The following is a 27,253-nucleotide window of genomic DNA, read 5'->3' on the forward strand; positions in this document are numbered from 1 at the left end:
TAAAGAGCTACACTGTGTCTTCTCTAACTTTTTACAGACTAGTATTTATATTTACTTTCATTTCTGATGTTTATACTAAGTGGATGTAAACATATTTTGCAAAATTAAAAGCACTTTAGAAATAAGAAATATTACATGATTGATAGGTTGCTATTGTTGCCTGTGGAGAATTTTCCGGAAGTTGAAAGCCAGTCAGTCATTGAAATGTTTCATGGACAATCCTCAGGCTCCAAAAGGCCCAGGTAGGCATTTTGTTGGATCTTTTCACTGAGCTATCCTAATATTATAGATGAAAATAATTCCTGCACTAAGAAGTGAAAAAAATAAATTTCTAAAATGTCTAGGCATTTGTTACTAAATTGTAAAAGGATCACAAACAAGATGAATTGGAAACTTCTACACTAGGTTTACTTTAAACACTTCGGCTTTTCTGAGAAATGAGAGTAAATGAAATAAACCAGCAGTAATGCAAATTCACAGTCCTTGCAAAAATGTGAACTATAAATTAGGGTCAGTCTATCATCAGATGTATATTAGTGGTCATGACGTGCCTGGCACTCCTCTTAGAACTGAGGAGACAATAGTGAAAAAGACAGTGAAGTCCCTGCCTTTACAGAGCTTACAATCCACTGGGAGAAACCAAAAGCAAACAAATGAAATACACGACATTGTTAGACACTGCCTTGAAGGAACATACAGCAGGTACAGGAGAGACTGTTTCTAAAATAGGGAAGCAAGTCAAGTGCACATCTGCAAAGATGACTTCATTGCATTCAGGTTTTCTTATTCTCCAGGAGCCTATGGTGTAAGACTAAAAATAAGTGAACATGTAACAGTGGGCATACATATGCAGCTATAACTTTTGACTTTACCTTGTATGCAAATGTGTTGGGTTAGTTATACCCAGATATCCTGTATAACCAGCAGTCTTTGCAGGCTTGAACTGCCTGGCATGCGTGTTTTATCTAAGAAAAGAAGGAAGAGCATTAGGTGGAAGGAAGTTGCCTGTCCTCTCATTGGTTTGTGATTATCACTTACTCATCATATAAACCCAAAGTGCAGTCACATACCCAGGGATACAGGACACGACAGACTCCTGAGAGACACAACACAGGTAAGTAATGTTATTGAACTCCACATAGATAAGAAATGAGATATGCTTTACTCTTTACATTAGGGTTTTTATTATTCTCATATCCTGTTTGTGACTGAGTAACTCTCTTGTGAGCTATTTTCATGATTGTGCTCACTCAGACCTTGTCTTACCCGGAGCCTCTCCATATATGTGAATATGTGAAAATCAAATAGTCATTTTTAAGAGAAACGTAGGTACAGGAGATTTTAAAAGACCTCTTCAAGTGGATTTTAACATAGAAAATATAATCAATGCTAGAGGAAAAATTCTGTCTTAATCAGGGTTTGTGACTACTTCCAGAATTTTCCCAAGTGATTCTTCAATCACTTGGACTGATGGAACAGAGAATTTTATCTCATGGTTCTTCACTTTCTTTCCTTTTTTTTAAAGTTTAAGAATTTTACTGGTAATATTTTCTATTATTTTAAGGCACATTTTGTTGAAGCATCAATGTTTTGATAAGAATTGCATCCTATCATCATGTGGCTTCAGAGATAGTTGAAGAGATTTACCCCAGGCCAGGAATTTCAACTCACAGCTCCCAAAGGCTATTTCAGTGATTCCTCTTGCTTTGGCTTTAATGTGAAACAGTCACTTAAAATGATATTTAGTTGATAGTTGATAAAAAAAAAAAAAATAGAGCTTTCAGCTTGCTAATTCAAAGTTAAACATCCAGTGCTTGATGGAAATCAATATCTTACTCAGTCAACAATAATTCTTCTATTTCTCTATTGTCCTATAATTTAACTCCAACCTGGCAACTTTTCCAGAACTGAACTTGAAATGCCCAGGGACACTGTGAAATGAGGGAAATTAACATTCTTTACCACAAATGTTAGGGGTAATAAAAAGCCATTATTTAATGTCAGTATATGCAAGAAGTTCCCATGTGGACAACAGTATCTCACATGATTGCCATCTGAATCCAATTTTTACATTTTAGAACACCAGGATCTATAAAATAGGAGTGTAAACATGCTCTAGGCCATTACATTTTGTATAAGTTTATTACTGGGCAAGTTAAGATCTACATCTTACACTCAAAGAAGAGTTATAGCAAGTTCACAAGTAATCTTTGTTTTTATACCTCAAACTCAGATTATTGCACAATTAGTAAGCATGTAAAAAACTGTCTGGACTGCCCAAATATATTTGAGTTATTGATGTTTCTTATTTAAGAGTAAGAGCTTAAGTTGGCTAACATTTTGTATTGAATTTTAAATGGCTAATACTTAATTCCTTATTTGTAAGTTTTCTAACCAACAAAATTATTCCAAAAGTTCTCTTTTTTAAACTAAAAATATTTTGGCTGAAGTCTTTATTAAGATGTTTAGTATAGGCATTGGGTATTAATTAGCCTGTGTTGTCAGAGAGTTGAAATTGGATTGTTGTCATCTTTCTGGCACAGAAACTAGAATTTTTGAGACTATTTTTTACTGTGCTTTTACAGCACTATACAGAATAGTATATTGTTAACATGTTTTATTATAAAAGTTTGTAATTTTTTCAATGATTATGTGAAAATTGGCTCTGGGAATGAACTAATCAGATGAAATAAATCAGCATTGTATTAGTTAGTTTTCACGCTGCTGATAAAGACATACCTGAGACTGGGTAATTGATAAAGAAAAAAAGGTTTGGCCGGGCGCGGTGGCTAACGCCTGTAATCCCAACATTTTGGGAGGCCAAGGCTGGCAGATCACCTGAAGTCGGGAGGTCCTGGCCAACATGGCGAAACGACGTCTCTACTAAAAACACAGAAATTAGCCCGGTGTAGTGGTGGGGGTTTGTAATCCCAGCTACTCTGGAGGCTGAGGCATGAGAACCGCTTGAACCCGGGACGGGGAGGCTGCAGTGAGCCAAGATCGCGCCACTGCCCTCTAGCCTGCGCCACAGAGCAAGACTCTGTTGGAAAGAAAGAAAGAGAGAGAGAGAGAGAGAGAGAGAGAGAGAGAGAGAGAAATTAGCTGGGCGCGGTGGTGGGTACCTATAATCCCAGCTACTCCGGTGGCTGAGGCAGGAGAATTGCTTGAACCCAGGAGGCGGAGGCTGCAGTGAGCCGAGATCGCTCCATTGCACTCCAGCCTGGGCAACAAGAGCAAAACTTTTGTCTCAAAAAAAAAAAAAAAAAAAAAAAGGACCCGGCGCTGTGGCTCACACCTGTAAACCCAGCACTTTACGAGGCCGAGGCGTGAGAATCACGAGGTCAGAAGATCGAGACCATCCTGGCTAACACGGTGAAACCCCGTTTCTACTAAAAATACAAAAAGTTAGGGGAGCATGGTGGCGGGTGCCTGTAGTCCCAGCTGCTGGGGAGGCTGAGGAAGGAGAATGGCGTGAACCCAGGAGGTAGAGCTTGCAGTGAGTCAAGATCAAGCCACTGCACTCCAGCCTGGGCGACAGGGCGAGACTCCATCTCAAAAAAACAAAAACAAAAAACAACAAAAAAGAAAAGAAAGAAAAGGTTTAGACCGGGCACAGTGGCTCACGCCTGTAATCCCAGCACTTTGGGAGGCCCAGGCAGGCAGATCACGAGGTCAGATGATCAAGACCATCCTGGCCAACATGGTAAAATACCATCTCCACTAAAAAATAAAATACAAGAATTAGCTGTATGTAGTGGCACACACCTATAATCCTAGCTACTTGAGAGGCTGAGGCAGGATAATCGCTTGAACTCAGGAGGCGGAGATTTCAGTGAGCCTAGATTGCACCACTGCACTACAGTTCCACATGGCTGGGGAGGCCTCACGACCATGGCGGAAGAGGAAGGGATGTCTTACATGGCAACAGGCAAGAAGGAACCAGAGCCAAGTTAAAGGGGAAATCTCTTATAAAATCATCAGATCTCCTGAGACTTACTTACTACCATGAAGTCAGTATGGGGGGACACCGCCTCCATGATTCAATTATCTCCCTCAGGTCCCTCCCATGACACGTGGGAATTATGGGAGCTACAATTCAAGATGAGATTCTGGTGGGGATATAACCAAACCATATCAAGCATTATATAAAGTTAAAAAAAGCTACAGGAAAGAAAGGGAAAGAAAGGAAGTACCCAAGATAGTACTTTAGAAAACACTGTTATTTCCCATGTAAAATAGCTTATTTCCTAATGCATATATTAATATTAAAAGTTAAATCTTCTGCATGGGATAGCTATGTTCATATGAGTTTATATATGTAAATTTCTATCCAGGGTATTTATTAGTCATTTATGTATGTGTTCTTTGAGAAACCGTATAGGTTATTTTTCAAACAGAATTCTAAATGAGCTTTTTATCTATCTGCTGAATTAGTAACTTTACACGATATACTTTCCGGTGTAAGGAAGTCAGTGGTTAATTTTAGATGCAAAGATCTTTAGATGTAAAGATCTTCAAACACTATCAGCTTTTAAACTTCATGCTTCTGGATCATTTCAGGAAACATGCAGTTTTCTCTACATGAGATTCTTAATACAATGACAGTGGAAGGGTTCAGAAATGAAGCTAACAGGAAACACGGGACCAGAATGATATTGGAGTTTTGCTATGCTAGTCAAATCATGCCAAGATAACCTAGATGTTATTTCTGTGTACGATAGAAAGTCGGGGTCTAATTATGCTTATTTTCCCTCTATTGTCTCAGAACCATTTTAGTCTAGTTTCTTTATGTCCTCACTCTATGTCATGTCTGTCCTATATGTGAGGTTCTGTTTTAAGACAATGCACCTCTGAACAAATATTGCATTACAAGGCTTTTTATCTAAGTCTTGCTCTCTGGTACATCAGGTCTTCCTCTTCTGTTCCCTTTTTTTGTTTGTCTTGGCTATTTTGGTCCTTAACATTTCCATTTGAAATCTAGGATCCAGTTTATCTGTAGAATCTCTTGAATTTTAAATATAGACAATCATTTTGATTGCAAATGGATATCTGTGTTCCTCCCTTCCTACTACTTACAAATGTTATTTATTATTGTCTTACATTATTGAATTAGCTAGGCTGTTCAGCATTATGCTGAATAGTAGATGTTATAGTGGGATTCTTGTTATTCCTGACATTAAAGAAAATGCTTTTATTGCTTCACCATTATGTATGTTTGCTGTAAGTTTTCAGTAGAGACTCTTTATACGGTTAAGGAAGTATTCTATTACTAGTTTGCTAACAGGTATTTTATTTTGTTGTTTTTTTCATTTTGCTGAGTTTTGATCACAAATGAGTGATAATGTTATAAATGCTTTTAAAAAGCATTTAGTATCTATTGAGATGACAGTGTGTTTTATGATAATTCTCTTTCTTTTTTTTGAGAGAGAGAGTCTCACTCTGTCACCCAGGCTGGAGTAAAGTGGCACGATCTTGGCTCACTGCAACCTCTGCCTCCCAGGTTCAAGCAATTCTCGTGCCTGAGCCACCTGCGTAGCTGGAATTACAGGCTCATGCCACCACACCCAGCTAATTTGTATACATTTTTTGTAGAGACAGGGTTTCACCATGTTGGCCAGGCTGGTCTCAACCTCCTGACCTCAAGTGATCTGCCTGTCTCGGCCTCCCAAAGTGCTGGGATTACAGACGTGAGCCACTGCACCCGGCCTGGTTTTTCTCTTTTAATGTAGTTTATTATACAGATGGATGTTCTGATATAACATCTTGTATTCCTGAGACAAACAGAAAATATAATCATGCAAATAACTACAGAAATGTCATGTAAAAAGTACAGCTTCATTAATGAGTTACAACTGTTGAAAGAATATTTTAAAAGGCAAGATAAGCATTTGTTAGCTGCTATTGGGCCTCTGCCAAATCTTAGACTTCAAGATATTTTTGCAGAGAAATATAGATAGCTGCCAACCTATCCTGAGAATTTTTAAATGTCTTCTTTACTTGAGTCATATACAATATAAAACAGCATGATTTTGAAAATTAACAACAATAAAAAACAATCACTTTGTTTTCATGCAGAATTCATCAGGTGGACACTGATATCTATGTGGTAGTTGATTGAATGAGAAAAGGTTGTATGTTTAACGTTTAATGCTGTTAACTTTTTTTTCTTTTTTTGAGTCGGAGTCTTGCCCTGTCCCCTAGGCTGGAGTGCAATGGCACGATCTCGGCTCACTACAACCTCTGCCTCCCGGATTTCAGTGATTCTCCTGCCTCAGCCTCCTGAGTAACTGGGATTACAGGCGCCCGCCACCAGCCCCAGCTCATTTCTGTATTTTTAGTAGAGATGGGGTTTTACCATTTTGGTCAAGCTAGTCTCAAACACCTGACCTTGTGATCCGCCCACCTTGGCCTCCCAAAGTGCTGGGATTACAGGCGTGAGCCATGGCACCCTGTGTAATGCTGATAACTTTTAATGTTGTAGGGAGAAAATATAATTTCTTCATGCTGTGGAAACATTGACTATGCCAACAAAACCAATAAAAAAATTTATATAGAATGCTCTTCAAATAGAAGCTGCAGGCTGGGCACAGTGGCTCATGCCTGTAATCCCAGCACTTTGGGAGGCCAAGGGCGGTGCATCACCTGAGGTTGGGAGACGAACCTGAGACCAGTCTGGCCAACATAAGTGAAACCCCGTCTGTACTAGAAATAGAAAAATTAGCCAGGCGTGATGGTGTATGCCTGTAATCCCAGCTACTCAGGAGGCTGAGGCTGGAGAATTGCTTGAATCCAGGAGGCAGAGGTTTCAGTGAGCCAAGATTGAGCCACTGCACTCCAGGCTGGGGGACAGAGTGAGACTGTGCCGCAACAAAACCAAACAAAATGAAACAAAACACTAAATAGAAACTGCAACTAATAACCACACTTTTTCCACTCTGTAGGCCTTTAAAAATTGTTTTGATATTTAAAACAAATAGGTCCAGGAATTATAACAATTATGCTTTTCCTGGATAAGAATAATCTCTTAATTATTACATTTTTTAATTAACTATTTTGATGCTCTTAGACCTTTTCCATTATTTATTTCTAAGCTCAACATTTCTAAGTAACCTGGAAAACAGTTCCATTGTTCTGATGGGCATTTCATTTAGTATCCCAAATTCGAACTCCTTTATATGTATATTTTTCCCCCAAAGAAATTTGTGGCTGTAGATCATGGAATTCTTATTAGTTTACTCAATTCTTGTCTCTTTCAAGGACATTTCCCCACATATCTATACATGTGGTGAGTGATACACCTCAGTTGGGTGTAGACTAGACTGGCTGATGCAAACTGGGCAGGAATGATTGGCAGTAGTACCTCTCTCATTTTAGCAAGGAGCACCAGCTTCACTCCACAACATCTGACACAAAAACCAGGGCCAGAAAAAATGGTTTTGCTAGGAATTACCATCACCGTCACTTCCTGAACCTGGCAGCTTCCGGATATGCAATGAAACAGTTATTTCCAGGTCATCCTCTTCCCACTAGACTCCAGGAATATATAAACTTAAAGTCAGGACTTGGCAACCTGGATTTTTATGATTTGCATTTAACCTTTTATATGATGTGATTTATTTTTATTGTTGGAGATGGAGTCTCACTCTGCTGCCCAGCCTGGAGGGCAGTAGCGTGACCTTGGCTCACTGCAACCTCTGTCTCTGGGGTTCAAGCGATTCTCCTGCCTCAGCCTCCTGAGTAGCTGGGCTTACAGGCACGCAACACCACACCTGGCCAATTTTTGTACTTTTAGTAGAGACGGGGTTTCACCATGTTGGCCAGGTTTGTCTCGAACTCCTGGCTTCAGGTGATCCTCCTGCCTCAGCCTCCCAAAGTGCTGGGATTACAGACATGAGCTGCTGCGCCTGGTCTGTGATGTGATTTTTGATGAAACTTTGTTTTGAGACTTGAGCCCAACTTTCCTTTTTATCTAATTAGTAGTCCATTAATGTTCTTTAAAAACTTTCTTAGTAGGGAATTTAAACGCACCGCTTTAAATAAATAATCATCTTTATATGCTTTTATTCATTTAGTTACCATAATTATTATCTTTAGTGTGCTGTATTCATAGTGTTTATTCTTGAATACAGAATGAGATCAAAGTCATTACTAATGCTAATGATTAAGTTTGCCATTGTGCTATGTACCTTATATGCATTACCTCATTAATTTACAAATCCATGTTAATATCACTATTTATCAAAAGTGGTCTTTGAAATTCAGGGAGATTTTAACTGGCCAAAGGCCAAATTCAAAGAATTGAATTTCAAATGAAAACATTTCTCTCTCAGTTGTTTGATCTTACAAAATTAAAATATATTCCACTACAAGTGCTTAAAGTCACTAACCATTTACAAACAATGAAAATGAAGATACAAATCACTGAAAACCCATAAGATTATAATGACTGAATTAGCTGGTATTAGCAAACATTTTGAAATGTAAGAATAGCTGGCTTTCTTCCTCTACAGAGGGAATGAAGGAAGATTGTCAGCAGAGGTCTTGAGATGGGGTGTGTTTTGTGGTGCAAGTAACCCAGTAAAACCCAGTAGCATGGATGCAGTCAGAGGGAACCAGAGATCAGTGTTTCCCTAGGCCTTGGATGCCTAGAGGGAAAGCCACAGGTGAGGAAAGAGAGGCAAAGACAGGTTGGCATGGCACTCACATTCCTCTTGCGTGTGCCCAGCCCTTGGCTGTCCTTTCCCAGATGTCCTCATAAACTCTGAGCTGTGTCACAAGAGCAAACAAAACAGGCAAAATATCAAATATTACGCATTACCAGTGACTAAAAGCAGGGCAGAATCATCTTAAAGTGGGAAGTTTTTTTGCTCCATGCTCTGAAGGTTGGTGTGTAGCTACCCGCTTAATCTGAATATTTTTATAAATAAAGTTTGAATTTGGTTATTTCACTGTAATGTTCTAACTAGTGCCGAGAGAGAGAGATTCATGATCTGATTTCAACCGAGTTTCCCCATATGTAATTAGATAGTGATTTATAATTTTGGTTTTGAAATATCCTCTAATGTCTCCAGTTATCTCAAGAGATGCTATAAAGTTTTCCAAAAAATTCTGAAGAAAAGTATTGAGACATGTCTAGAGGGCTCTAAAAATAATCCCTCCCTTTTTATTTTTCCAGAATTGCACCATGCCAAACTACAAACTCACTTATTTTAATATGAGGGGGAGAGCAGAAATTATTCGTTACATATTTGCTTATCTGGACATACAGTATGAAGACCACAGAATAGAACAAGCTGACTGGCCTGAAATCAAATCAAGTAAGTAGCACAAATAATAAATGTAGGAAAAATATGCTTTCAGAACCTTTTGTTTTTCCTCAGGGAAATGAAAAAAAAAAATCAAAGTTTTCGAAGCTCATGTAGCTTTAAATTGAGAAGCAGCAGTTCAGACAAACTAATTAAATGCTGTGTGATCGAGCAAATTTCCTATTAGAGGTGAAAACACAAACTTACAGAAAGAGAATATAAAGGTAAACCAGTATAAAGCTTTATCAGATGAGAAGACGAGCTGAAATAAACATGAGACTTTTTTTTTTTCTATTTTGTCACTGGGATAGATGAAGTGCAAAGAGTTTAGATTATTTTTCCAGTTTCACGACCCTAGCAAGTAGAACTGAGTTTCAAACCCAGGTCAGTTTAATACCAAGCTCAAGCTATTTGCACTAGACAATGCCAAAACAACACGACTAGGATGACAGGCGTATTAACCATGAACTGCCACAGCCTTTGGAAGTACGAGCTCCTTAAAAGTCATTGCCCTTATAACCATTCTTTTTCTTAGCAGAGACCTCTTCTCTGGTGAGATAGCGTATCTTATTTCTTATTATCACGATACTTTACCATTAATATCCACATGTTTCTTCTGATATCAGAATTTGCACGTGGGATTTTAAGATGGTGAATATACAATAGGTGAACATTACTTTTATCCACGAATTAATTAGACCAAGATGGATAGAAAGGTGCAGATATTACATGTAACAAATTTTGCCTGTTAGCTTTGAGATGTAAGTTCACTGAGTGCCTCATTCCCTATTCTACTTGAACTTTTCATTGTTACTGAAAATGGAATTTCTGTATTTTCTTAATATTTCCATAGATTTTCAGCGTGGAAAGGAATCTTAAATTCATGATGCTTAGAATGTAGTTTCAGATGTTTTAATAGACAAAGACACAATGTAAAATTGTCTTAAAAAGGATAGAAATTTCATTTACACAAAACCCCAAGTGGGTATCATGCTTTTGCTCCATACAGTTGTCAAAGATTAGGTTTCTTGTTGATCTGCCACCCCTTGGTGTCTTATTTACACAGTGTGAGATAGCTCATGCTCCTTCCACATTGTAGCTCAGAGAAAGTATGAAGGAGGGAGGGGACACCTCCCTTTAAACAGCATGACTAGAAAGTTGCATATGTCACTTGGTAAGCCCAATGGTCACATATCACTTCAAGGAAAATTGAGAGATGCTGATTTAATTGTGGATAATCATTTACATAGCTAAAAATCCAGAGTTTTATTACTCTAAGAAGAAAGGAAAGAACAGGTACTACTAAGGAGCAGTTTCTATTACAAATGTTATTTGGTCTCATCTGCTGTCCAATTTAGCAGTGCTCTCTGGTGCTTGAAACCTGCTATGACACTCCCTCTGCTAGAACCTAGAAAATCTCCAGTCAACACATTCCATCACTGGATACTTGTATTAAAATGTTCTCCTGGACAAACTTGGTAAATTGCACACACGAGTTTACATTTTCTCTCTTTAAAACGCTTTTTCTCTCCTTTAATAACATTGAAGTACTTCTAAAAAGGGCCGAAAAGTCCATAAGGACAAAGAAATAAAGCTTGAATGTAGATATGATAGCACACAATTCTGGAAGCTAAAAAGCAGGCCAAAGAATGGTAAGGTGACTTAGTGGGCCCAAAGTTCAAACGTAAACCTTGAGGAGGAGAAGGCAAGCTAAATCACAGAGATACAGAAAAAGGCTCATGAATTTGTAGTAGCAGATAACTCTAAAAGTTGCGCTGACAGAGGACTGAGTGGAAAAATGTTGATGGAGAGTTTTTCTTGACCTCTTTGTCGGACTTGTGCTGGGGTGCCCCATTTACTTCACCCACTGCACTCAATCCCTTGTGGGAGGGAGCATGTGAGTGAGCGAGCATGGGATCCAGCTGAGCACTTTGGGCACTGGCAGGAGCAAGCTCTGCACGGGCCGTGCAGTGGCACCCAGGTTGGGGTGCCTGCGACCCCTGAAGCTCCAGAATGCATGTTACAGTGCTCTCTTAGCCCTGCCATCCATGGACAGCAGAGTGGTATCAGCTCAGTGGGCCTCTTGCCTCGTCACATGGGGTAGCTGCCTTCCACCAGCAAGGGCAAAGGGCCAGTGTGACAGCCTTTGTTGGGTCCCTGTACTTGGTGGGTCCTGAGCTGTTGTCCAGCGTCCAAGAAGAACAACGTTGTCCAGACACTTGAAGGATGGTGAAGGCGGAAAATTTTATTAAGTGAAGGAAATGGCTCTCAGCAGAGAGGGGAGCTGGAGAGAGGACAGAGTAGGCAGGTAGTCTTCCCCTGAAGTCAAGTCCTTTCTCCTCCGAAGTCCAGCCATCTCTCTGAAGTCAAGTCAACTCTCTCCAGCTGAGCCCCTTCTCTTTCCTCTACCAACTGAGTCTGGGGTATTTATAGGCAGAGGATTGTGGGACGGGGTGGGCTGTAGGTAGTTTTGGAAAAGGCAACATTCAATTGGTAAAAAAGCATTATTCAGAAAGAACCCATCAGGAGACAGCAGGCAAACAGGAATAGATTTTCTCATGCTGGGTCACAGGTTTCAGGCTTTTTGGCTTGAAGGTGGGGTTTCCCTGGGGACCTGCTGCTGTCTACCTAGAATTTCTCTGCCTCCTGCCTCTATCTATGTGAAGAAGCACTGTGACCACCATATCCCTTCTCCTCCCTAGAATAAGCATGGAGGTTACTCTCAGGGGAGGATAGACCAGAGGCTTCTGGGACAACAGACATGTCTGAGGACACAATTTTATAATAAAGGTGGGATTCAATGGAAGTCTAGAAACTAAATGGTGAGATCCATAGCACCTTTCTTCTGCTCTACAATCCAGGCTAATATTCCTCAAGCAGAAATTGGAGAAATTCTCTCTGGGGAAGCTGATCAGCCCAAGCTAATGAACGAATGAGAGTTTCTTAATGAAACAGCCCAGCCCAATCTGTTGGCAAGCCCCTCCCATGCACGATGAGCTTACAGGTAGTTTTTATTTCTTTGCTTTTTAAAACATAAATGGCAATCAAAAATCAATAGATATTTGAGAAAAATCTAACAGAACACATACCTAAACAAAGAAGCAGAAAAAAAGCAACTCTGAGGAAACCAAGATGATTTAGCAAGAAGAAAAACCACTTCAAACATTTTTTAAAATCCTGAGAAATAAGAGAAGATATTCTATACAAGAACACTGTAATAGCAAACTAAATATGGCCTGAGAAGGACTTTGTACGACTATATTTGAGTCCTTGTAGATGAACTGTAACCTAACTTAATAGGTAGACAAGATTAAAACCTAACTTAGGAATATGCACCTATAAGAAGAGCTGAGTCTTGGCCAATCCCAGCAGCCACACTTCAACCACTCATATACTGCTGAGTGTTCAGACTGTGTTCAAATAAGGCAAACTGTGGGCTGTAACCAATCTAGTTGTTTCTGTACCTCACTTCCGATTTTTGTATGTCACTTTATTATTATTATTTTTTGTCTATTTGTTCTGATCATGAGGCATCCCCTGGAGCCTCTGTGAATCTGCTGTGATTCTGGGGACTTCCCAATTTGCAAATCGTTCGTAGCTTAGTTAAACTCCTTTAAATTTAATTCGGTTGAAGTTTTTCTTTTAACAACAGGGTGCTGTCAAAAGAAATGTTCAGAGACAAACAGTTCTTGAAAATTAAAAATATGATACAAACACATCAATAAAATGACAAAAAGTAAAGATATTTTTCCAGAAAGTACAAAAATAGGACAAATAAATGAAAAATAAAAGAAAGAAAGGAAACTTGAGGCTCAGTTTAGGAGGTCCAACTTTCAAATAAAATTCTGGAAAGGGAGAACAGAAAATAGAAGGGAGACTAATTTTGAAAGACTGTTCCTTATACAAAGTTGAGATCTGTCTCCTTATAGCTTTCATAGATTGGTCTTGGACTTATAATTTTAATCCATGGAGAACCAGATTACTCCTTCTTTTACAACCAAATAGTTACAGAAACCTAGTTTCTTTAAATACATCATAGAAAAAAAGCTATTGCTGAGTGGTCAGTTTAATACAAATGTTCCGAGTGAAGATAAAGGTCTTTGGCAGAATTTGTAATTGGGTCCCATTTAATTCATGCATCCGATACCTCAACCTAGATAACAAATTTTGGAACTTCCTTGTTAGTTTCTCTGGTCATCATTGTGAATTTTAGTCCAACTTTCCCATCCCTGACTCTACTTCTTGATTTAGATGCCATTTTCTCTGGACTATCTGAGATCTACAATCACATCCATGTCCAAAGGACAATCTTCTTTTCTTCCTTGAGTGCTCATTTATATTCCCTGATTTGCATTTCTTCACCACGTAAGTAGGTGTCCTCCAAACAAGTTCCTGTTACTGTACATCTGCCATTTAATGTGTGATACCTACGGAGAACATAGTGTTTAAGGTACAAGAACAGCACAGAGCAAAATGGGACCATCATCCCTGTCACAACACTAGACATCATTGTAAGACATTCTGCCAAGATCACAGTAGTTACTTTGCCAGCCACATCACATTGAGGCCTCATATTTAGTGTAACAAAATTCCTTAATGGTTTTTAAGCTTTAGAATACTCCTATTGACACCTCCAACAACACTGGGATTATTATTTTTTTTTTCTGGAATCAAATGAAGGACTTAGCATTTGTCTTCTTAAACGACTTCCTGTTAGATGCAGCCCAATGTTCCAGTTGTGGGCAGTTATCCAAGGTTGGCTTTATACTACTTCCAGTAGCTAAAAGCTCACTATCTCACAAGAAAACACATTCCGTTGTCAATTGCTCTAAAGCAAACAAAACTATTCCTCATCTGCCCTTTATTCTACTACCCTTTGATTCTAGTTTCACATTTTAGAGGTAGTCAGAATAAGTCAAATTTTTCTCTATTTGATAGTTCTGTCCTATTTGAGGTGGTTTTGTTCCACTTAGCTAGTTTTATTTCCTCCAGGTGAAGAGTGCCAAGGTTCTTCAACCAATCCTCAATAAAATAAGATTTTCAAACCTCTCACTAACTTGGAGACTATTCTCTGAGCTTGCTCTGATTTTTAATATCTTTTTCAAAACATGGCTCATAGAACTAAGAAAACAGCTGAGCAAGGGTTCCAAGTGACCTCAGTGTGAAGCCTACTTTTACCAGGTGTGTGACCAGGGCAATTTATATAACCTCTTAACTTCATCCCCTCATTTATAAAATGAGATAGTTATCACCTACTTCATAGGGTTGTTGTAAGTGAAAGAAGACCTAATGGGCATGCTGAATATTTAGTACAATGCCTAGCACAAAAAAAACCCTCCCTGCCAAAAAAGATTAGGCATTTTGATTCCCTCTTGTTCACATATTTTGCTTCAAATAAGACATTCCAACTCACTTCAATTTCATTTGAGACTTTGTTTTGCTCACTGAAGTATCTCAGGCACCAAAAATTGTAGTTGGCACACTTAATACTTGAAGGTAAGCACTTAGAGGTATTTTTATTCCACATGTGAAGTATGATTCTCTTATACTTATTTAGGTGTGCATATGAAAGATACTCGAAGGAGATACACACAGTTTAATAGTTGTGTGAGGGTCATCAGAATGTGATTGCACTTTATTATTTTCTCTCTTTTAAAATAATTTTATGTCTGAAACTAAGGCACTGGTTAGGAAAGTTGTGATCAATACACATAGCAAAGTATTATGTAGACATTAAAAAAATGATGTTTCATTGATTTAGAAAGATGTTTAAAAGACATTGTGAAATGAAAAATGATTTACAAAAGATTATATGCATTATAATTTGTTTTAAAATATATATGGGAAATCAATTAAAATATTAAAATGGTTAAAACTATGTGACTGAATTATTTTTATCAGTTTATAATTTTTCTGTAATAAATGTATATTACTTTGTGACAAAAATATAATAGGTTTAGATAAGAAAACAGTAGGATTTACAGATAAAATATTAATATGGTATCTGCTGTCAGTCTGTCCGATATTTGTGCAAAAATGCTTGCTGCCTTGCTATACATTTCAAATAGGCCGTCATCAAAATGAAGCGGGGCTTCAAAATTAATGACTAGAGGTACCTGACACTCACCTCCTCAAAGAAGGATCAAAATAGCAAATAAATAACCACACATCTAATAGAGCATCTAAGAGAGAAGACTGGAATTCAGCTGGGAAGTGATGGGAAACTTCTGAGGCACAGAAAGAAAAGGAAGCGAAGCTGCTGACTTGGCTGGAATCAGCTCGAAGCCAGGAGGGGCTCCCCATTGTTGGGAAAAAGTAAGAGAGATATCCCCAGTGGTCCACATTTACTCCACAGACTCCTGCAATTCTAGTCATGGGAGAGCCCCCTTGGGCCTTTTGGGCCCTGAGACTAGGGTAGGGAGTGCCTGGAGTCTGTGTGAGAACATTGTTCCAGAGAGAAAGTTTGTGCTGTCTCCTACACACCCCCTGAGACCCAAGTAACTGCAGCATGGTGCCACTTGGAGAACCCAGTCCCCACCAGACTATATTTTTACCCTGGAACCCAAAAGCCCCTGCATCTCCCCATCCTTGGAGCCATGCTGACATCCCCCTACAACCACCCAGAGGGCTGCAGCATTGCAATGCTGGCTTCACTCAGTGTTGTGGCTGGGTCCCCAGCACTTTAGCCCATGTGGTGTCCTAAACCTGGGGGAATGGACAGTGTTGCATATCAGAGAGGCTGCTGCTGTAACAAAGGAAGCTAAAGCATGCACTCTCCAGAGTCTGAGAGCTGCCTGCCTGGGGCTGTTGCCACAGACAGCAAACATGCCTTCTCTAACATCAGGGCCACAATGTACCTGCATGTGCCTTTATGAAGCCTGGGGACCAGCTCACCGATATGCCATTCCAGGATCTGAGGATAGTACTGCCCCATCCATCACCACTAGCACTTACATGCACCATCTGGGGGCCTGAGGACCAGCCCACCCCTCCCACGACCACTGCCACTGGCACCCAAGCACATTATCCAGGGGTCTGGGGAACAATGTGCCCTGCCTGCTGCCACTGGCACAAACATGCACCATCAGGAGACTTGAGGACAGGCCCATCCTGTCTGTCACTGCTGCTGCCAATTCCTGAATGCATTGTCCAGTGGCCTGAGGATCAACCTTCTCCACCAGCCACCACCAGTGCTTCTGCACATTATCCGGGAGCCTGAGGTCAGGCCTGTTCTGCTTGCCACTATCACTGGGACTCACATGCATTGTCTAGGGGGCTGGATCTGCCTTCCCCAGCACTGCTGGTACCAGTGCATCCCATTCAGGGGCCTAGGAATCCACACACCCAGCCCACTGTAGCCACTGGTGCCTAAGGACCAGTCCACTTGGCATCCCCCTCACTAGCAAAGCCTCACCACAGGCTCCACTAATAACTACAGCCTAAGCCACTGAGAAACTCACAGGCACCACTGACGCTGACTATAGCTGAATAAATCATATGAAGACTACATTATTGCACCCACTCAGAATCAAAGCTAAAGTACCCTACTCAACCAGCACTATAGATACATCTATAGGAAAAAGGCTTTCCCTATAAAAATCAATCCATAAAATTGAAAGGAGCGACTATCATACCAGATGCACAGAAATCAACATAAAGACACAAGAAATATGAAAAAGGAAGGAAACAAGACATCTCCAAAGGAACACAATAATTATCCAGTAACCAATTCCATAAAAAAGGAAATACATAAAATGCCTAAAAAAAGAATTGATAATAATGGTATTAAAGAAACTCAGTGAGATACAAAAGAATAAGGATAATACAAAGAAATCAGGAAGACAATGATCTGATTGAGAAATTTAAAAAAACAGATAGATATTATAAGAAATATCCAAACAGAATTCTGGAGCTAAAGAATTCAATGAATGAAAAAAAAAAAAAATACAACTAGAGCATCAACAGTAGACTAGATCAAGCAGAAGAAATTCTGAACTTGAAGACAGGTCTTTTGAAATAACCCAGTCATACTCAAGAAAAAAAATAAAATGGAAGAAAGCCTGCATTACATCTTTTGGGACACCATAAAGCAACCAAATGTTTGAATTTTGAGATTTGGGGAATTCCAGAAGGAGAAGAGATGGACCAAGACATAGAAAACCAATTAACCAAATGATAGTTAAAACTTCCCAAGTCTAGCAAGAGATTTAGACATCCAGATACATGAAGCCTGGGTAAGATTCAACATTAAAGTCATTAAACATGAAAGACAAACTGTCAAAACTCAAGGACAAAGAGAATTCCAAAAATAGGAAGAGAAAAGTATCAAGTCATATGAAAAGGAATCCCCATCAGACTAACAGTAGATTTCTCAGCAGAAATCTTAGAGACCAGGAGAGAATGGAATGATATGTTCAAAGTGCTGAAAGAAAAAATAAATAAATAAATAAAAAAACCTGCGTACCAAGAATACTATGACCAGCAAAGTTGTCCTTCAAAAATGAAGGAGAGATCTGTGCCACGATGGCCAAAGGGGAACAGTTCTGGTCTGCAGCTCCCAGCGTGATTGACACAGAAGACAGGTGATTTCTGCATTTCCAACTGAGGTACCTGGTTCATCTAATTGGGACTGGTTGGACAGTAGGTGCGGCCCATGGAGGGTGAGCCAAAGTAGGGCAGGGCAGCGCCTCACCCAGGAAGTGCATGGGGTCAGGGGATTTTCCTTTCCTAGCCAAGGGAAGCCATGACAGACTGTATCTGGAAAATCGGGACACTGCCACCCAAATACTGTGCTTTTCCAATGGTCTTAGCAAACGGCCCACCAGGAGATTATATCCCGTGCCTGGCTCAGCGGGTCCCATGCCCACGGAGCCTTGCTCATTGCTAGCACAGCAGTCCAAGATCAAACTGTGAGGTGGCAGCCTGGCTAGGGGAGGGGCGTCTGCCATTGCTGAGGCTTGAGTAGGTAAACAAAGTGGCCAGGAAGCTCAAACTGGGTGGAGCCCACCGCAGCTCAGTGAGGCCTGCCTGCCTGTGTAGACTCTACCTCTGGAGGCAGTGCATAACTGAACAAAAGGCAGCAGAAACTTCTGCAGACTTAAACATCCCTGTGTGACACCTCTGGAGAGCAGTGGTTCTCCCAGCATGGTGTTTGAGCTCTGAGAATGGACAGACTGCCTTCTCAAGTGGGTCCCTGACCCCTGTGTAGCCTAACTGGGAGACACCTCCCAGTAGGGGCCGACTGACACCTCATACAGGCTGGTGCCCCTCTGAGATGAAGCCTCCAGAGGAAGGATCAGGCAGCAATATTGGCCGTTCTGCAATGTTTGCTGTTCTGCAGCCTCCACTGGTGATACCCAGGCAAACAGGATCTGGAGTGGACCTCCAGGAAACCCCAACAGACTTGCAGCTGAGGGTCCTGACTGCTAGAAGGAAAACTAACAAACAGAAAGGAAGAACATTAACATCAACAAAAAGGACATCCACACCGAAACCCCATCTGTAGGTTACTATCATCAAAGACCAAAGGTAGATAAAACCAAAAGATGGGGAGAAACCAGAGCAAAAAGGCTGAAAATTCTAAAAACCAGAGAGCCTCTTCTCCTCCAAAGGATTCCAGCTCTTTGCCAGCAACAGAACAAAGTTCAATGGAGAATGACTTTTGATGAGTTGACAGAAGTAGGCTTCAGAAGGTTGGTAATAAAAAACTTCTCTGAGCTAAAGGAGGATGTTTGAACCCATAGCAAGGAAGCTAAAAACCTTGGAAAAAGATTAGACAAATGGCTAACTAGAATAAACAGTGTAGAGAAGACATTAAATGACCTGATGGAACTGAAAACTATGGCATGGGAACTATGTGACACATGCACAAGCTTCAGTAGCCAGTTTGATAAAGTGGAAGAAAGGTTATCAGTGATTGAAGATCAAATTAATAAAATGAAGTGAGAAGAGAAGTTTAGAGAAAAAAGAGTAAAAAGAAATGAACAAAGCCTCCAAGAAATATGGGACTGTGTGAAAAGACCAAATCTACGTTTGATTGGTGTACCTGAAAGTGACAGGGAGAATGGAACCAAGCTGGAAAACACTCTTCAGGATATTATCCAGGAGAACTTCCTCAACCTAGCAAGACAGGCCAACATTCAAATTCAGGAAATACATAGAATACTACAAAGATACTCCTCAAGAAGAGCAACCCCAAGACACATAATTGTCAGATTCACAAAGGTTGAAATGAAGGAAAAAATGTTAAGGGCAGTCAGAGGGAAAGGTTGGGTTACCCACAAAGGGAAGCCCATCAGACTAACCGCAGATCTCTCGGCAGAAACTCTACAAGCCAGAAGAGAGTGGGAGCCAATATTCAACATTCTTAAAGAATTTTCAACTCAGAATTTCATATCCAGCAAAACTAAACTTCATAAGTGTAGGAGAAATAAAATCCTTTACAGACAAGTAAATGCTGAGAGACTTTATCACCACCAGGTCTGCCTTACAAGAGCTCCTGAAGGAAGCACAAAACACAGAAAGGATCAACCAGTACCAGCCACTGCAAAAACATGCCAAATTGTAAAGACCATTGATGCTAGGAAGAAACTGCATCAACTAATGGGCAAAATAACCAGTTAACATCATAATAACAGGATCAAATTCACATATAACAAAATTAACCTTAAATGTAAATGGGCTAAATGCTCCAATTAAAAGACACAGACTGGCAAATTGGATAAAGTATTAGGACCCATCAGTGTGCTGTATTCCGGAGATGCATCTCACATGCAGAGACACATGTAGGCTCAAAATAAAGGGATAGAGGAAGAACTACCAAGCAAATGGAAATTAAAAAAAAAAATCAGGGGTGTTGTGTTCTAGTCTCTGATAAAACAGACTTTAAACCAACAAAGATCAAAAGATACAAAGAAGGAAATAACATAATGGTAAAGGGATCAACTCTACAAGAAGAGGTAACTATCCTAAATATAAATGCACACAATACAGGAGCACCCAGATTCATAAAGCAAGTCCTTAGAACCTACAAAGAGACTTAGACCCCCACACAACAATAATGGGAGACTTTAACAACCCACTGTCAATATTAGACAGGTCGATGAGACAGAAGGCTAACAAGGATATCCAGAACTTGAACTCAGCTTTGCACCAAGTGGACCTAATAAACATCTACAGAACTCTCCACTCCAATTCAACAGAATATACATTCTTCTCAGCACCACATTGCACTTAATCCAAAATTGACCACATAGTTGGAAGTAAAGCACTCCTCAGAAAATGTGAAAGAACAGAAATCACAACAAACTGTCTCTCAGACCACAGTGCAATCAAATTAGAACTCAGGATTAAGAAACTCACTCAAAAACCGCACAACTACATGGAAACTGAACAACGTGCTCCTGAATGACTACTGGCTAAATAACGAAATGAAGGCAGAAATAAAGATGTTATTTGAAACCAATGAGAACAAAGACACAACATACCAGGATCTCTGGGACACATTTAAAGCAGTGTGTAGAGGGAAATTTATAGCACTAAATGAAAGAGAGAAAGCGGGAAAGATCTAAAATCAACACCTTAACATCACAATTAAAATAACTGGAGAAGCAAGAGAAAACAAATTCAAAAGCTAGCAGAAGGCAAGAAATAGTTAGAACTGAAGGAGATAGAGAAATAAAAAAAAACCTTCAAAAAATCAATGAATCCAGGAGCTGGTTTTTTGAAAAGATCAACAAAATTGATAGCCCACTAGCAAGACTAATAAAGAAGAAAAGAGAGAAGAATCAAATAGACTCAATAAAAAGTGATAAAGGGGATATCACTACCAATCCCACTGACATACAGACTAATACCAGAGAATACTATAAACACCTCTACACGAATAAACTAGAACATCTAGAAGAAATGGATAAATTCCTGGACAATACACCCTCCCAAGACTAAACCAGGAAGAAGTTGAATCCCTGAATAGACCAGTAACAGGCTCTGAAATTGAGGCAGTAATTAATAGCCTACCAACCAAAAAAGTCCAGGACCAGACAGATTCATAGCCGAATTCTACCAGAGATACAAAGAAGAGCTGGTACCATTCCTTCCCAAAACTATTCCAATCAATAGAAAAAGAGGGAATCCTCCCTAACTCATTTTGTGAGACCAGTATCATCCTGATGCCAAAGCCTGGCAGAGACACAACAAAAAAAGAGAATTTTAGACCAATAGCCCTGATGAACATGGATGTGAAAATCCTCAATAAAATACTTGCAAATCGAATCCAGCAGCACATCAAAAAGCTTATCCACCAAGATCAAGTGGGCTTCATCCCTGGGATGCAAGGCTGGTTCAACATATATGAATCAATAAACGTAATCCATCACATAAACAGAACCAAAGGCAAAAACCACATGATTATCTCATATATGCAGAAAAGGCCTTTGACAAAATTCAACAGCCCTTTATGCTAAAAACTCTCAATAAACTAGGTATTGATGGAACATATCTCAAAAATACTAAGAGCTATTTATGACAAGCCCACAACCAATATCATACTGAATGGGCAAAAACTGGAAGCATTCCCTTTGAAAACTGGCATGAGACAGGGATGCCCTCTCTCACCACTCCTATTCAACATAGTGTTGGAAGTTCTTGCCAGGGCAATCAGGCAAGAGAAAGAAATAAAAGGTATTCAATTAGGAAAAGAGGAAGTTAAATTGTCCCTGTTTGCAGATGACATGATTGTATATTTAAAGAACCCCATCATCTCAGTCCAAAATCTCCTGAAGCTGATAAGCAACTTCAGCAAATCTCAGGATACAAAATCAATGTGCAAAAACCACAAGCATTCCTATACACCAGTAATAGACAAACAGCCAAATCATGAGTGAACTCCCATTTACAATTGCTACAAAGAGAATAAAATACCTAGGAATCCAACTTACAAGAGATGTGAAGGACCTCTTCAAAGAGAACTACAAACCACTGCTCAATGAAATAAAAGAGGACACAAACAAATGGAAGAACATTCCATGCTCATGGATAGAAAGAATCAGTATCATGAAAATGGCCCTACTGCCCATGGTAATTTATAGATTCAGTGCCATCCCCATCAAGCTACCAATGACTTTCTTCACAGAATTGGAAAAAACTACTTTAAAGTTCATATGGAACCAAAAAAGAGCCCGCATTGCCAAGACAATCCTAAGCCAAAAGAACAAAATGCTACTTGACTTCACACTATACTACAAGGCTACAGTAACCAAAACAGCATGGTACTGGTACCAAAACTGAGAGATAGACCAACAGAACAGAACAGAGCCCTCAGTAATAACACCACACATCTACAACCATTGGATCTTTGACAAACCTGACAAAAACAAGCAATAGGACAAGGATTCCCTATTAAATAAATGGTGCTGGGAAAACTGGCTAACCATATGTAGAAGCTGAAACTGGATCCCTTCCTGACACCTTATACAAAAATTGAATCAAAATGGATTAAAGACTTAAATGTTAGATCGAAAACCATAAAAACCCTAAAAGAAAACCTAGGCAATACCATACAGGACATAGGCATGGGCAAGGACTTCATGACTAAAACAACAAAAGCAATGGCAACAAAAGCCAAAATTGACAACTTGGATCTAAGTAAACTAAAGAGCTTCTGCACAGCAAAAGAAACTACCATCAGAGTGAAAAGGCAACCTACAGAATGGGAGAAAAGTTTTGCAATCTACCCATCTGGCAAAGGGCTAATATCCAGAATCTACAAAGAACTTAAACAAATTTACAAGAACAAATCAAACAACCCATCAAAAAGTGGGCAAAGGATATGAACAGACACTTCTCAAAAGAAGACATTTATGCAGCCAACAGACACATGTAAAAATGCTCATGATCACTGGTCATCAGAGAAATGCAAATCCAAACCACAATGAGATACAATCTCATACCAGTTACAATGGCAATCATTAAAAAGTCAGGAAACAACAGGTGCTGGAGAGGAATGGTGATCATTAAACAGTCAGGAAACAACAGATCAGGCTGGAGAGGATGTGGAGAAATAGGAACGCTTTTACACTGTTGGTGGGACTGTAAACTAATTCAACCATTGTGGAAGAGAGTGTGATGATTCCTCAAGAATCTAGAACTAGAAATACTGTTTGACTCAGCCATCCCATTACTGGGTATATACCCAAAGGATTATAAATTATGCTACTATAAAGACACATGCACACCTGTGTTTATTGCGGCACTATTCACAATAGCAAAGACTTGGAACCAACCCAAATATCCACCAATGATAGACTGGATTAATAAAATGTGGCACAGATACACCATAGAATACTATGCAGCCACAAAAAAGGATGAGTTTGTGTCCTTTGTAGGGACATGGGTGAAGATGGAAACCATCATTCTGAGCAAGCTATTGCAAGGACAGAAAACCAAACACCGCATGTTCTCACTCATAGGTGGGAACTGAACAATGAGAACACGTGGACACAGGATGGGGAACATCACACACCAGGGCCTGTCTTGGGGTGGAGTGAGGGGGGAGGGATAGCATTAGGAGAAATACCTAATGTAAATGACGAGTTAATGGGTGCAGCACACCAACATGGCACTTGTATACATATGTAACAAACCTGCACATTGTGCACCTAACCTATACCCTAGAACTTAAAGTATAATTTAAAAAAAAAAAAAAAAAGAAGGAGAAATAGTCTTTCTGAGGAAATGTATCACCAATAGACTGGCCCTACAAGAAATGCTTAAGGAAGCCCTACATCTGGAAGTGAAAGGATGATATCTACCAGCATGAAAATACATGAAAGTATAAAACTAACTGGTAGAGTAGATACATAAATGAGAAAGAGAAATAAATCAAAAGTTATTACTATAGATAACCACTAAATCACAAACATAAATAATGAGAGGAATAAAGAAAAAAAGTATACAAAACAATCAGAAAACGATTCACAAAATGACAGGAGTAAGCCCTCATCTATCAATGAATATAAATGATTTAAATTCCCCAGTTAAAAGGATACAAAGTGGCTGAGCTGTCTACAATTAACTCCTTTCACCTGAAAAAGACACACATAGACTAAAAATGAAGGAATGGGAAAAAAAATTCCATACAAACAGAAACCAAAAGCATGCGGGAGTAGCAATATTTATAGCAGACAAAATAGACTTTAATTAAAAAAGGAAAAAAATACAAAGTCATTATATAATAATAAAGTGGTCAATTCAACAAGAGGATATAACAATTGTAAGTATGTGTGCACCCAAATAAATGAAGCAAATATTGTTAAAACTAAAGTTAGAGATAGATCCTAACATAGTAAGAGTTGGGGATATCAACATTCCCCTGTCAGCACCGGACAGATAATCCAGCCAGAAAACCAATAAAGAAACATTGGGCTGAATCTGTGCTATAGACCAAACGGAACTAACAGACATTTACAGAACATTTCATCCATAGGCTGGGAGTGGTTGCTCACGCCTGTAATCCTAGTACTTGGGGAGGCTGAGGTAGGTGGATCACTTGAGGTCAAGAATTCAGGACTGGCCTGGCCAACATAGCAAAACCCCATCTCTACTAAAAATACAAAACTTATCTGGGTGTGGTGGCACGCACCTGTAGTCCCAGCTACTCAGGAGGCTGAGGCAGGAGAATCGCTTGAACCTGGCAGGTGGTGAGCTGAGATCGCACCACTGCACTCCAGCCTCAGTGACAGAGCGAGAGACTCCAGCCCAGTTGCAGTGAGCTGAGATTGCACCACTGCACTCCAGCCTCGGTGACAGAGTGAGACTCTATCTCAAAAAAATATATTTTTTTATCCATAAGCTACAGAATCCTCATTCTTCTTAGCAGCACACAGGGTGGGCCATATGTTAAGCCACAAAACACATCTCAATAAATTTTTAAAAATTGAAATTATATCAAGTATTTTCTCAGACCACAATGGAATAAAACTAGAAATCAATAATAAAAAGAGCTTTGGAAACTATACAAATATATGGAAATTAAACAACATGGTCCTGAATGTTCACTGGGTCAATGAAGAAATTAAATAAGAAATAAAAAATTTCTTGATCATTACATTGTGTGCATGTATCATGTACCCCATAGTATGTGCAATTATTATGTATTAATTTTAAAAAGGCTATGGCTAAGTTCTTACCATAACTCAATATGTAAATCAAAATCTTCATAATCCTCAGACTATGATTTTAATAATCTGCAATTGAAGCTACAAAAAATAATGACGTTTAAAAGAATTTTTTTTAATATTAAGCATGTAAAATACAGTATAGCATATGGCATCACTATAAACCTGGGTTTAAGAACCAATTCTGTCACTAACTTTAAATCAGGTTTTCTAACAACTTAAACAAAACTTATAAAATGTAAATATTCCACTACAGGTTGTCAAGTGTTCCTTTAAAAATATTTTAAAATTTCATGATTTCATAAAATCATGCTTTGTTTTCACAATTATCAGTAAAAATGGAAGTAATATAACTTTTGGTTTTGTTATGATGTTAATTATTTGCTCATTTTATTTTAAGCTCTCCCATTTGGAAAAATCCCCATTTTGGAAGTTGATGGACTTACCCTTCATCAGAGCCTAGCAATAGCAAGATATTTGACTAAAAACACAGGTAACATGTAATAAACATGTAATAAACACAATAAGTGCTTAAGATTTTTGATAACTGAAACAAACACGATATATATTCAATATGCATTAAATGAGTTTGGCATAGCATACTATAGTACAAATAAGAATGGAATTAAATAATAGAGAAAAGTATAAATATATCACCTGTATCAGTTTAACTTTCCATGAGTTCCCTAGACAATTAGACAATTTTATTTTATATTGCCTCCTGCTTTTCCTGCCTTATATCTGTTTGCTCTCCAAGCCTTTGTTAGAGTTTAGCTGAAAAATTGGACAGGTATGTTTCATTCCAAACTTTTGCTAGTATGCATATTATAAGTTATCAGAGAAAATTACTTAGCAGAAAATACATATGGCATATGGAGGTTGAAATTTCTTACACTATTAAAATTATATAGTCAGTAATGTCCTTCATCCTAATCATGCTGAAAAAAATAGAAAGGGAGTTTCTTTGCTTCCACTCAGTGCCATCTGAGGAAGCTTGAAGGGGATAGTTGGCTTCTGGATTGTTGCATTAGTGCCCGCACCCATGATATTAGAAGAGCAACAATAGAAACTGTTCTTGTTTTTGCCTGACACACTTTCTCCCATCCTATGCTCCATTGTCTGCTTCTCTCTTCCCTCATACTATTCACACACCCTTTTTGAGCCAAAGGCTCCCTTTGGCTTCTTTTAAAACTCCTTTCTTTCAATCAATCTGGAGAATCACCATTCTCTCAAACCTATCTCCCCACCACCATTGCCACTGCTATGATCCAAGCCATAGACACATACATAGTTAGCTCACAAATAAAATGGGCCATGAACACTAGACCTCATTTTGGAATGAAATGGTGTATTTTGAAAATACAAAGGTTTGTGTTACACTAACATGTTTCAACAAATAAAGTTATTTTGAAAGTTTAGAAGAGGCCGGGCGCGGTGGCTCAAGCCTGTAATCCCAGCACTTTGGGAGGCCAAGACGGGTGGATCACGAGGTCAGGAGATCGAGACCATCCTGGCTAACACAGTGAAACCCCGTCTCTCACATGAAAAAATGTTCATCATCACTGGCCATCAGAGAAATGCAAATCAAAACCACAATGAGATACCATCTCACACCAGTTAGAATGGCGATCATTAAAAAGTCAGGAAACAACAGGTGCTGGAGAGGATGTGGAGAAATAGGAACACTTTTACACTGTTGGTGGGATTGTAAACTAGTTCAACCATTATGGAAAACAGTATGGCGATTCCTCAAGGATCTAGAACTAGATGTAC

General features: G+C 39.2%; 1 protein-coding gene across 1 annotated transcript in view; it reads left to right on the forward strand.

Annotated features, from left to right (window-relative positions):
- The first annotated feature begins 1,038 nt into the window (after positions 1-1,038).
- Positions 1,039-27,253, forward strand: part of HPGDS (hematopoietic prostaglandin D synthase) — a 42,590-nt gene continuing 16,375 nt past the window's right edge. The window contains exons 1-3 of the mRNA XM_025386100.1: positions 1,039-1,114; positions 9,176-9,317; positions 25,881-25,973. Of these exons, the coding sequence (XP_025241885.1) occupies positions 9,185-9,317; positions 25,881-25,973 (226 nt within the window). The 5' untranslated portion in view covers positions 1,039-1,114; positions 9,176-9,184. The remainder of the gene's footprint in view (positions 1,115-9,175; positions 9,318-25,880; positions 25,974-27,253) is intronic.

The sequence above is a fragment of the Theropithecus gelada genome, chromosome 5, assembly GCF_003255815.1.
Source record: "Theropithecus gelada isolate Dixy chromosome 5, Tgel_1.0, whole genome shotgun sequence".
NCBI lineage: Eukaryota > Metazoa > Chordata > Mammalia > Primates > Cercopithecidae > Theropithecus > Theropithecus gelada.